The sequence below is a fragment of the Pelophylax lessonae genome (genome assembly GCF_965119305.1).
Source record: "Pelophylax lessonae genome assembly, chromosome: 7".
Lineage (NCBI taxonomy): Eukaryota > Metazoa > Chordata > Amphibia > Anura > Ranidae > Pelophylax > Pelophylax lessonae.
In genome coordinates this window covers 199153550-199166984 of record NC_138774.1, presented here as the reverse complement: position 1 = coordinate 199166984, position 13435 = coordinate 199153550, and the positions used below count along the sequence as shown (strand labels likewise).

General features: G+C 39.4%; 1 protein-coding gene across 1 annotated transcript in view; it reads right to left on the bottom strand.

Moving 5' to 3' along the window:
* LOC309560572 (uncharacterized protein) overlaps nt 1-13435 on the bottom strand; it is an 89090-nt gene that overhangs the window by 25403 nt on the left and 50252 nt on the right. The window contains exons 8-9 of the mRNA XM_082264197.1: nt 10913-11003; nt 5638-5766 (exon numbers count right to left, since the gene is read on the bottom strand). Of these exons, the coding sequence (XP_082120323.1) occupies nt 5638-5766; nt 10913-11003 (220 nt within the window). The remainder of the gene's footprint in view (nt 1-5637; nt 5767-10912; nt 11004-13435) is intronic.

Here is a 13435-nt window from a genome sequence, read left to right as displayed (position 1 = left end):
TATATATTCTGTGTACAGAACAGCTCCAGGTAGCCATATTGAATTGCATTTTCAGAAAGTTACAACAGCTGCAGATTGAAAAGAAAAGGTAATTTTTAGTAACATTCAATAACAATATGATTTGTGTCGCATTTGTATACGCTATATTGTTTTTTTCTTTATTTGCTGATTTTTTTTAATCACGAAAGTGGAGTTACCCTTTAACTTTAAATAGTTTGTTTGGACCAATCTGATCCAAATTAATTATTTACTCAGTTCTTTGCCTGGAAAAAATCTGATCTTTTTGTCACTGGCTGGTCGAAATATAGAGAAATTAGGGAGGCACAGTGTTTAGTTTAACTGTTAGAGTCCAGATTTGAACCTGGGACTTCTGTATCTGTATTCTGTCTGATCCCTTGGACAATCTTGCCATGTATCTTGTTTCTGGTAAACCTTGAACTCTGTGCTCCTTCCATGAACTTCCTGTTTTAAGCCAGGTCTCTGCACTTCCTGTTTGCCAGATTTTTGTGATCTCTCCAGCTGATATCTTGCTCCTTGTGTACCTACAGCTGTCTTTATCTTCGCTGCCATTTGTTACCATACTTTGGCTTGTTCCTTGACTATACTTTTGCTTAATCCCAACCTGCAACCACTTGTTGCCAACCTTTGGCTGGTTTACTGACTACACTTCTGCTGATCCCTGCCTACAATATCTGTTACCAACCCCGGCTTGCTCACCTCCTGATGGGGAAAATCCATATTACTAACTTGTACCCCAGGGATGTTCTTATTGAAGCACTAGAGGCAGGCTCTTTTAAAGTTACCATGACTTACAGGGACAATTCTTAAATCATTCTCAGACTCACAACTAGAATTTGCTCTTCCCCTAAATCAATTCTATAGATATTTACAATTGAGACATGCTCTTCACTCTCAGTCTCGTTTTTCTAATTTGTGCCTCACTGATCACCCTGTCATGCAAGATGTCATTTAGTGAAGGACAAAAAAAGTATGATCTCTAGAAGTTACTCAATCCTTCTTTCTGCAATACAGGAATTCTCTGCCTTACCATGTCGTAAAGGGTGGAAAAAAGACTTGGGTGGGATTTATGGTTAAAGATGGGAGTTATGCTTAGTCTTGGCCCCGATAGTTTCAGTCTTGGCTTCACATAATCTTTTCCATCTCTACCTACTTCATAGGGCATACCTGACCCCAGTTCAACTAAAACTATAAATGGGGGCGTAGACCTATGCCTTTTTGTCCAAAACATACACGAGATCATGGTGATCTTGTCCACATGCTTTGGAGATACCCCAAGCTTACTCAATATTGGACCGAGGTTATTGACACAATATCTCAGATGTATATGTTTAGACTCCCGAGGGACCCTGTTGTCTGCCTGTTGGGCGTCTTGGAGGAGGAATCTCTTACTCCACATGCTCATGTAGCGGTTCTACAATTATTATATACAGCTCGCAAGCTTATTGCTCGGTGTTGGATTGCTCCTCGGGTACCCACCAGGGGACAGTGGATAGAACAAGTGAACAATATTCTCATCCGTGAGAAATTAACATAGAAATGTTCCCGGAAAATTTTAATCTATGTGGCATCCATGGTTGGACGTCCCGGGGCCTAGCACCACACCAGTTGGTGAGGGACAGAAACCTCCAGGGTTAGGTTCAGTCCAGGGTACTGACGGGAAAATAGGTCTGATTGGTTCAGAGGACAATAGTCCTTCTATAATTGTGATAATGGAGGTCATGTGTGGTTTTCTTTTTTTCCCTTTTTTTTCCTTTAAACAAATTTTATTTCCTTTTTTTTTGTGTAATTTTTTTTTTTTTTACTTTCTTGAGAGGTCCTAGAGTTCTGGGAGGCAATTCACACCTTTCATAGCTAAATAAGCTAAGTTATTGTGTACATCCTACGTGACTGGGTATATTCCATTCTTTGTTAGTTTGATTTTCAAGCAGAGGGAAGGTGTTTGTATTGTAATGCACTTTTCTTTTTCTTCCTAGCTACCTGCTTATACCTTGTATTGAGTTAATATATACCATTGTATGTTCACATCTTTCTGATATGTATCTATTGGTTTTTACAATTAACATTTTCTGATTTAAAAAAAAAAAAGTTACCCCGACTTGCCCTACTTTATCTTTATTATTAAAGTTATGGATTGCCAATCCGTCAGGGGATCATTTATACACACGCGGTGGGGGTGTCCCAAAACTAGACCCTTGCAGTCAAAAGTTACTGAATTTATAGCTAATACATTTGATTTGCCAAACATATGCAATCCTCTGGTTTGTCTTTTAGGGGTCCTGGAAGATGAAACAATGGACAACACTACTAAGATTTTTGAGGCTCCTGTACTTTTATGTAAGAAAATTAATAAACTGGATACGTACTACTACCCTTGAATTGGTAGCTTGGAAGAAACTGGTTAACTCTGATATCACACTTTATGAGATGACATATGAGGCTAGAGGATGCCCAAAGAAATTTAGGAAGATATGGTACAGGTGGGTGTATTCCTCTTAAACAGTGACTGAAAACCCGTAAATAGATCAAGGGTAGACCCTAATATCTTAGCTACAAAGGAATAGTTGAGCAAAGGGGTACCCTGTATGATTCATGAGGTTTTATTTTATTAACTCCGGTAAGGTTCTTGGGTTTGTTTATTTTCCTCTGATATATTTTGGTGGATCTTTTTTCTTCTTCTTTGTGCTTAGTGGGTATTTGTCCACTTCTTATATACATATACTGTACACATATTAACGGTTATTTGTGAATAAGATAATGTGGGAAATCTATATAGTTCAGGAGTCCTGATCATACATTTTTTCACTGTAATTTTGTTCCAGTATCCTTGACGTGTATATACAACGATGTAAATTTTCATATATTTATTGAATACTGAATAGAAAACGTAGGTGATTTAACCACGTACCCATCAGCCGCCGTAGTTTTACTGCTGCAGGTCGGCTCTATTACGCAAAACAACGTACCTGTACGTTGTTTTGTGTAATAGACAGTGGTGGTGTGCCAGTGATTGGCCAGAGGGGGAGCAAATCAGCGGGTCCGGTGGACGCAATGTCCGCCGGCCACCCGTGATCGCTCCCTATGGAGACAGAACAGAGGTCTGCCTATGTTAACAAGGCAGACCGCCGTTCTGTCACAGATGAGCGCATGGAATCCTGTTATTTATCTCTATGTTCATCTAATAAGTCCATCCCCCACACAGTTAGAAAGCACTCCCTAGGAGCACACTTAGCCCTTTGATCTCACCATTGCATTAACCTCTTCCCTGCCAGTGTCATTAGCACAGTAACAGTGCATATTTTTAGCACTGATCACTGTAATAATGTCACTGGTCCCCTCAAAAGTGTCAGTTAGATGTCCGATCTGTACACCGCAATGTTGCAGTCCCGATAAAAATCGCTGATCACTGCCAGAACTAGTAAAAAAAAAAAAAGACAAATCTATCCCCTAGTTTGTAGACACAATAACTTTTGTGCAAACCAATCAATATACACCTATTGGGATTTTTTTACCATACATATGTGGCAGAATACATATTGGCCTAAACTGAAAAAAAATATTAGATTTTTAAATTATTTTTTATTGGATATGATTTATAGCAGTAAAAAAATTGTTTTTTTTTTTTTAAGAATTTTCGCTCCTTTTTTGTTTATAGCATAAAAAAAATTGTTTATTTGGGTACAGCATCACACGACTGCGCAATTTTCAGTTAAAGTAATGCAGTGCCATATCACAAAAAATGGCCTGGTCATTAAGGGGTAAAACTTTCCGGTCCTTAAGTGGTTAACATAAGAACAGTGGACATATATACTGGAAATGCTTTCCAAAATATCCCTCTAGCTTTTCCAAAAACTGGCCCAATTGTTCATACTTCACAGGTCATACTGCACAGCCCAAAAACAATTTCAATTTTGCAATCACCAAGATGCTTCATGCCTGAGATTTAGGCTGTCTCCTCTCCTTGCACCTTTTTGCATATACTGTTACATACTGTAGATACTGAATGGAAATTCTATCTACTAAAAACTACTGTGCTTTCAAATTTGGCCCAAAGTTATGCCTGTTAGGCCTTATGGATGAGAAATCAATACCCCCCCACAACTCAGATATTAATACATTGCTGCTTATTTTTAGGCCCTAAGCTAATCGTACAGCAATAGATAGCTCCTTTGCCCCAGACTAATTTTATTTGGTTAACATTCATTAATAACACTCTAACCAGAGAAAAATCAACATATGCTAAAGGTTGTTGTCCCCACAAGTTTGATAAATTATGGGGAGACGGTTTAAACACTCCAGGATAGCCTCTTGGGCAGATTACCTACCTGACATTGCTTCTCCTGTATTTATCCCTCCATAGTTCATTCTGCTAAATCAATAGTAATCTTGTGACACTGTCCTTACTGGTTCTATATGTGTGTGATAAATACCTTTGAAAGATTTGGGCCTAGAAATATGAAATGACACTCCCATATGTAGATTGTTCAGATAACCTAAAAATGACACAAAATCTTTCCTTTTTGTGCAAACTTATTTTTATTGTTAAAGCATAAATTCTTTTGAAACAATTATTTTTTTCGTATTAATCACCTCATGCAGAGTTTTACCAGCAACTGTTTGTTACCCAAAACGCCAATTCTGACATTTGTTCAGTGTTCATTCAGGATTTGAGCCTATTAGATCTACCAACAACGGAGTCAAGCTTTCTGCGGAGCATGATAGAGTAGATGTCCCTGGAGGACATCACAGTCACACCTCCTAGACGTCAGTTACAGATTGATAGAAAGACAACAATTTTATCAGCTTTGTGTACAATATTAAAGTACAGTACTATCATAGCAAAGTATAGGATTTTATGAATAACTTCATGAGAAAGTATTAATGCTACAGAAGATGTTGTAGCCCCATTATTCCTGATACATACTGTATGCAGGTCTTTCTCTGAATCACCTGGAGAAGAGGTAGAGAGGGTGGAACTTACAATATATATGTTATTTAAGATTCAAATGTCAAAAAACACTCCTGAGGGTATCCAAGTTATTGCACTGGAAGAGCTTATGAAGACTGTATGAACAGGAGAATCCAGATGTGAATTGTGGAAATGGAGCTCTAAAACAAAGCAACTAAAGGGAAAAAAAGGCTTTATAACTGAACCAGTCCAAGAATAAAGCCATCTAGGCAATCTTTGCCCACAGATTCCAGAAAGTTCCTTCAGTGATTCTTACATTAACATTAATTTCAGCTATTATTTCCAAGTCATTAGACCTCATGATCTATATTTGACGTGGACCCCATCTTTTGTTGATGACGTTTTTCTGTGGAACAGAAGATCCAGAAGACTTAATCCGGGGACAGTGATATAAGCATGGATATTGAGAGCTATATAAAACTGCAGTAATCAGATAGAGGAGAAAGCCAGTGGTTAGAAATGTTAAGTGACTTAGCTCCTCTTGTAGGTCATAAGATACCACAAAGTAATTACACATTTCATCATTATTTTACACACAATGGGATAAGGTTAGCATAAAAAATAGCATCAGAAGATAGAGGTCCTGAGGTTTCTTTTGCAAGAAAGTGGTTTCTGCGTTTTTCTGGACATTTCCTTTACCCTCATTGTACAGTTTTTGTTCCTTCAGCAGCTAAGAGACTCAGAACAATGAGGATAACAGATGGAAGCAAAGTTTGAGCACCACTAAATTTCAGGTTAAGATCTGCCTCCACTGGATAATGATCACTGACTTTAAGGGCCTGCAAGATAACACAAAAAGAGATCACTGAAGAGGCAAACAACATTCAGTATCATTATACAAAAAATAAAACGGTGGATGGAGATACAATTGATCTGTCACCTACAGAGATACAGTAAGGCAACTATTTAATTACTAGAAATTGCAGATAGGAAAATGTACCACATTAGGAAGTAGAGTTGAAAATATGTGGCTTATCAGATAACCAGTAATTAGTTTTATTGGGCCATCTTGCACTATGTAAATATACAACTGTGTTCAAAAGTTTGCCTACACTGGCAGAAATCGTGAAATTTTGTCATATATGATAACATATGATATGATATGACATACTATGACTGATCATGTGAAAAAAAACTTTTATTCAAGGATAGTGATCCTATGAAGCCATTTATTATCGCATAGTTGTTTGGCTCCTTTGTCAATCATAATGATAACAGAAATCACCCAAATGGCCCTGATTAAAAGGTGACATACCCTGGAATGTTTGGCCTTGGTACAGACACACAAGGTGACACACTCAGGTTAAAATGGCAATTAAAGGTTAATTTCCCACATATGTGGCTTTTTTTTTAAAAGACCTGTGTAACAAGGTAATGGAACTTTATGGAGATGGAAAAGGATATAAAAAGATATCCAAAGCCTTGAAAATTACATTTTTCAATCACTTATTAAGAAGTGGAAAATTCAGGGATCTCTTGATACCAAGCCAAGGTCAGGTAGATCAAGAAAAATTGCAGCCAAAACTGCCAGAGGTATTGTTCAGGATACAAAAAAATACTCACAGGTAACCTCAGGAAAAATACAGGCTGCTCTGGAAAACGGTGGTGTGCTTGAACGAAAAAGTAGCCAGAAGGAACCCTTTACTAAAAAAGTCAGACGAGGCATGTCAAGGTGTTGCCGGGCATATTGTAAGCAGGCTTTTTTGTGGCATTAGCACAGTAAAGGCTTCTTTCTGGCAACTTGACCATGTGTGTCAGGAAGGCTCTGTCAGAAGACAGGTTAATGCCCACAGGCAAGTCCCTGTTCCCCGAACCTCCCAAAGAAATAGGCAAAAAAGTTATTCGGGTTCAGTGCTTTATCCTGGATACTGCCATCATCCCTCTATGTAATGTAGAGCAAAAAAGTTCCCCTATGGGTGGGATTTTTGAGGCAGAGACCAGGACTTGAGTCATTAGAGTAACAAGTTTTATTGTTTGGTGATTTTATAGGTAATTCATACAAAATAATATAAATGATAATACATATAGAATAAACCACATGGGAAACTAAAAAAACATGGAAGAAAACATGGTTATAGATACGTCTCTGGTAGGGAGCGGTTCTGATTCCCCAATCTTGTTTCACCACAAGGATCCCAAAAAAGGGAGGTCCGTATTGAGGGATGTCGTGGCTGTAAGTGGAGTAGTGCTTGTCTTCACATTGCCCTTGGTGTAATAGAGTATGTAAGGTTTCTCCAGTATGAGGTCCACCAATAGGACACGTTTTCTTACCGATCCTTAGTACAGGAGTAATGGCGGCGCGCTCAGTGGGGTTATCCTACCCTCTCACTCAGTATTTTACCACTCAGAAACTCAACTTTAGGGGATCTTCCTAACAACCCCATTCCGTTAGTAAATCATAAATAAGTACAGATCAAATGGCGGCCTTTTGGCATTGTGAGTCCACACTCCGATAGGATTTTAATTTTCCACATGGTCTTTTCCAGTTTGTCACACTGAGAACCTTTCCATTTTGTCTGAGATCTGTCTCTCTTTGTTGGACTATTGAAAAAAGCAAAACCGAAACGCGTCTGGTCCCTTCCAGATATCTCAGACAGTTCTCCCTACCAGAGACGTATCTATGACCATGTTTTCTTCCATGTTTTTTTAGTTTTCCATGTGGTTTATTCTATATGTATTATCATTTATATTATTTTGTATGAATTACCTATAAAATCACCAAACAATAAAACTTGTTACTCTAATGACTCAAGTCCTGGTCTCTGCCTCAAAAATCCCACCCATAGGGGAACTTTTTTGCTCTACATCCCAAAGAAATAGTGCGTTAGCACGTGCTAACGTGCACCCGCATCTGCGCACACCCACCAATATACGAACGAATGTGCGCATGCTCGCACAATTGTGCGCCGCGCATCCTGTGGCGGATGGGGGCACTAAATGGGCAATTTAACTGGATCAGAACCCAGGATCAGTGCTATCTCGTCTACAGTGTTCTGTGATTGTCCTGTTCCCTGTTACCTGCATCTGCTCTTGAAATACTGATCCGGCTTGCTCATGACTATTCCTGCTCTCCACCAGCATCAACCCCAGCTTGTTCTTTAACTATTCTCCTGTCTTCACATCTGTACCTGACCTGATCGCTCTGTGCATGGCCCTGCTTGACTGACTCTGCTTATGTTCCAATCCATTTGGAGCTACCAAGTTGCAAACACCTGTCCATCTACTACTGGGATATCTGCTGCCATCTGGCATCCTACTTAACCAGGAGCCCAGCAGCTAGCACGTCTACTGGCACTCGTGCAACTCTGCACTCCTGCACCACCTGTATACTCTACCAGGTGCCCCTAACCAGAGGTGTAAGAGAAGCCTTCCTCTGCATAAACCAGGCTCTACCTACCAGGTACGCAACAATGCGGCTCATTTTTTTTCAGTATCCTTGTATTGTGCTCCTTAAAATCAACCACACCTTCTTCTTCCAGAGCAGCCTGTATTTTTTTGGAGGTGACCTGTGAATTTTACTTTGTATCCTGAACAATTTTTGCTGGCAATTGTGTCTGCAAACAACTATGTGATAATAAATGGCTTCATATGATCACTCTCCTTAAATATGGCATAAACAGTCATATTTTCAATAATTAGCTATACAATATGTGCCTCATTTAATTTTATAAATTAATGAAAATATAGGTCTACAATTCATAAAGTATGTGATCCAGAAAATAAATATGAACAAAACCAAATAATCTACAGGTATATACATAAAAAATTTGCATATTCAAACCCTTCTGATTGGGAACAACGATAGGATCAGTGAATATTACCACAATTTAGTGCAAAAGAAGAGAACTCTTAAAGGAATGAAATATAGTCCATACTGTAAATTCATCCAACTTGAATCTTCATTTCCACAACGTAGGAAAGGAAAAAATATTCTCATAGTGTGGTAAGTTTATTTATAAAAGAATAAAGGACATAAAAAACAGATGTATCAGCTCTTACATTATTTAGTGCCAGATTTCTCTGATTAATGTAAGAGGCCATTTTTCTGTTTTTTACGTCCTTTATGCTTTTATTAATAAAACTTACCACACTATGAGAACATTTTGGCCCCTTTCACATGGACTTTCCTATCAGGTCCGCCTGTCAGTTTTTCAGGTGGACCTGATCAGATGCTCCATGTATCTCGATAGAGTGGTGGATGTTAGCGGTGACATGCCCGCTGACACCCGCTGCTATCCGATCCAACTTTCCATCGGTCTGGAGGATCAGATCAGATGAAAACGAACAGGCAGTCCATTTTTGAGTCCATTTTCATTCGATCTCCCATAGAGGAGAACAGGGATCTGACAGGTCCATCTCAGCACAGAGTGGAGACTAACCTGTCACCAGCCTGCTCAGCCGGGATCAGCCGCTGAGCAAAACTAAGTCCACCGGGTGGAAAGCCCGCGTGAAAGGACCCTTTCTTCTCCTAGGCCATTTGGTTACATGTGTGAGGTGTATTGAAGGAGTATCCTATAATTGCCAAGGCTGGTTCCTTCTTGGAATTAGGTGAAGTGGAACCAAGTGCATACTGACTACTTTTGAAGTGGTCACTGTGGAGTGTTTAGTGTGCGCACTAGGCACTAGGTGTTTTTGCATGGTGTGCAAAGAAAGATTTAAGTTGAATGAATTTATGTACTATAGTACATTCTTATGATAATTCCTTTCTTTTGCACTAAATTGTGGTGGTATTCACTGATCCTATGATTGTTCACAATCAGAAGGGTTTGATTATTATTATACAGGATTTATAAAGCGCCAACAGTTTTCACAGCACTTTACAAAATGAAGGCAGACATTACAGTTACAATACAATTTAGTATAAAAGGAATCAGAGGACCCTGCTCATTAGAACTTACAATGTAAGAGTATGCACATTTCTATGTTAATTGTAGATTTTTTGGTTTTGTTCACATTTATTTCTTGGATCACATAATTTATTAATTGTAGTGCTATATTTTCATTAATTTATCAAATTGACAAATTGAATAGATAGTTAATTTGGTTATCACTAGCGCCCCCTACATTTCACATTTACTGTTGCTTTAAGTGTTTTCACACTTGATGGGTGGCAGCAAGTTTTCATATATCGTTTATTTATTGTTTTTTCATTTATTTATTGTTTTTTCATTTATCGTTTTTTATTTTAAACTTTAACATAGTGTTTTGTGGCACACAGGTTTAGTAATTAATTGCTATTACTGGACCTTAGTGAACCAATAGATATCTCAGCTATGCCTAGCCCATAGAATGGCTGTAACAAGCATGTTCCTTATATACTGTATTGCCTTTCTATTGAAAATTAATGAATCAGAAGGTTGATTTTGCACAGTTACTAGTTTACACTAGGGCTGGGTTCACACTGATGCGAATTGGATGCGGGTTTCCACACATCCAATTTGCATGACAGGAGACTGTGACCGGCTGTTAATGGAGCCAGTTCACACACCTCCGGGGTGGCTGCGGAGCACACTGGAAAAGGGTCCTGTGCATCTTTGGCTCAGTTTCAGGTCCAAATACAGGCAATAATTCGGATCTGATTCACACCTGAAAGGGTGACACGCAACAGAGTGAACCCAGTCTTAAATATGGTTACTGACACTGTGTGTAAGCCCACTTTAGGTGGAGTGCCCAAAAAGGTTTGGTTTAAATAAAACAAGTAAAGGTTAGAATCTCTAACAGGATTTATTGCTGCCATTGGAGAGATTTCTCATCTTTTTGAGGACAGGATGTGAGGGTAAATTTCCCTCCAGCAATGAAAAAGTGCTATTCAAACTAAACCGTCTACACCCTATCCAAAACCTAAACCATAGTCCCCTAAATGTGTCTGCACATACTTTATTGATCTCATAAAGTCATGACTGTCTCCTCATCTTCACTTCATACCTCATCCTCTGTGAGTCCCAACTCCTTTGTAAAATTGTAAATTCCAGCAGAATTCACCAAATTTGCCAATTCCTCACCGTACACCACTATCCTGGAGAAGAAAAGTAACAAAAGTTAGAGACTGAAAAATATGCTTTCTCCTGCCTGCAGATTACTTATGACATCATCTGAGCCTAGGCAAAAATCACTTGACTGTAGCTGAAGGACTGTTTTTTAATAAAAATAGGTAGTGTTTGTAAAAAATTAAACTGACTGTATATTGTGACATAAGGATCTTATTTGCACACTCTTGTACTTACTGAAAGGACCACTTTAAGATATACTATTTATTGCTTAAACCATGCTATCATTAAATGCAGTAATTTTGACTGTGATGCCATTTTAGCATGCCTTAAAGAGGAAGTAACCCCTCCTCTGTAACTTTTACCTATAGGTAAGCCTATATTAAGGCTTACCTATAGGTACTGTACATATCTTCTAAACATGTACAGTTTAGGAGATATTTACCTTACATGCAGCCAGTGACGTCACTGGCGCATGCGCTCTGAAGGAACGGCCGCTGGTGCCGTTCCTTCAGAGTCCCGTGCCGTGACCGTCGGCTCCCGCGCGCGTGCGCAGGAGTGACGTCACCGCGGGTCCGGCCAAACAGATGGCCGGATGGCGCGATCCCGGAAGACGGGCGACTGAACATGTCGCCCGTCATACAGGTGAGTGAGCGGCACGGCGGGGGCTCGTTGTAAGGTAAGTATTTCATAATGAGCTAGTATGCGATGCATACTAGCTCATTATGCGTTTGTCTTTCAGGTTGTAAAAAAAAAAATTGAAACGAGTTTACAACCTCTTTAAGTAGATGTTACTCCCGCATTCAGGCAATAATGCATCCAATGGTATCACTGTAAGGCTCCATTCACACCTGAGTATAGCTTTTTACAAGCATTTTTAAAGCATTTTATAAGCATATTGCAAGTCTTTTACAGCTTCAGGCATTTTTGTTTATCCAATAGAAAGCACCAGGGGAGGAGAGGGAGAGAAAATTAGAGGGGGGAGAGCTGCTGTTTGAGTAGAAAACGAGGGAAAAACGCTTGTAAGGCCTAATGCACACTGGACGTTTTTACAGCGGCTGTTTTTGGCGTCAGACGTTTTTTTCTGCAGCCAGTAAACTCCCCAGCATGTTATCCTATGTGTCCATGCACACAAAGGCTGTTATCAGCAGTTTTTGGCAGGGATGTTTTCTGGCTGGAAAAAACCCAGAAGTAGTGGGTTTTAGGAGTCGTTTTTCAGCTTTAAAAATGCTCTAACTCTGAAAAAAGCTGAAAAACACCAAAAAACGCTTTTATTAAGGTTTTTGAGTTATAAGCTTTTTTTGGAGTATAGTTTTGTTATAAAAAAGCTTAAAAATGCTACAGCTGAAAAAGAGCTAAGAAAAGCAGAAAAACGTTGCTGCAAAAAAAAAAGCTGAAAACTCAGTCTACAGCTACAACTTTCTACTGACGTTTTGTAAATTTCCAGTGTGCATGAAGCTCAAAGCAATCAAGTCAGGCATTTCTATTGAAGTCTATGGGGCCAAAAACACTTGTAATCTGCCAAAAAAGAAGCTCATGTGCTTTTTGGAGCGACAGGCCTTTTGCTTCAGGCGACAGAATGCTCAGATGTGAACAGGGGCCATTGAAATGAACAGGATTTGACTTGTTGATCATTTTAGAACTACAAGCTTCAAGCAGAAAATCACTCAGGTGTGAACGGGGCTTAATGCTTTGCCAGATGTAGCCCTCCTCAGATCCGGTAATCTTCAACACTGCAAAAAACATACAGGAGGGTGCAAACGCCTAGTGCATTACCACCACATTGTTTATTGAAGCAAAAGTCATCAGTATACCCACAAACATAGTAAGAAACAAGCATGTAAGAAATCAATTCCAGCCATGAGGCGACACTATCTGACCATGTACACCACAGTTGGTAGGCTAACGCATTTTGGGGGACACAGCCCCTTCCTCTGAGCTAATCCAACCAAGTGAAACTCCACATTTTTAATGATGCATTACCATAGGTTTACACACATGCCGCAGGTACTGCAACCCATTATTTTGAATGGGCTGTTGTACCCGGGAGAATACATGGGTAAAGAAGTCCCCAATCTTTTTTTTAAAAAAAGTGCTGCGTGAAATGGCATGATGCCCTGGCACTATGCAGTTTTAAGCGTATGCAAAACAGGCACGGGTGCCCAAGCATGGAGGTGCCATTAACAAATAATGGCAGCCCCGTGCATCAGCTAAAGAGAAGCACGCTTCTGTGTGGGTCCTGAACACGTGCGATAATGCAAGCATTTCCAACCTGAACATATGTAAAAACCTAGCCTTATTGTCCTGTAACCCTATAGGTTACTAATTCCACCTCTTCCTTAAATGAACCTGTACTGAGAAATATGCCAAGGCTACCCTTGCAGGCTTCCTCTTGCTAATTGCCTGGCTGTCACACACACTCAATTACTTTAGGGTTTTGAGTCACTGAGTGGGAATGAGT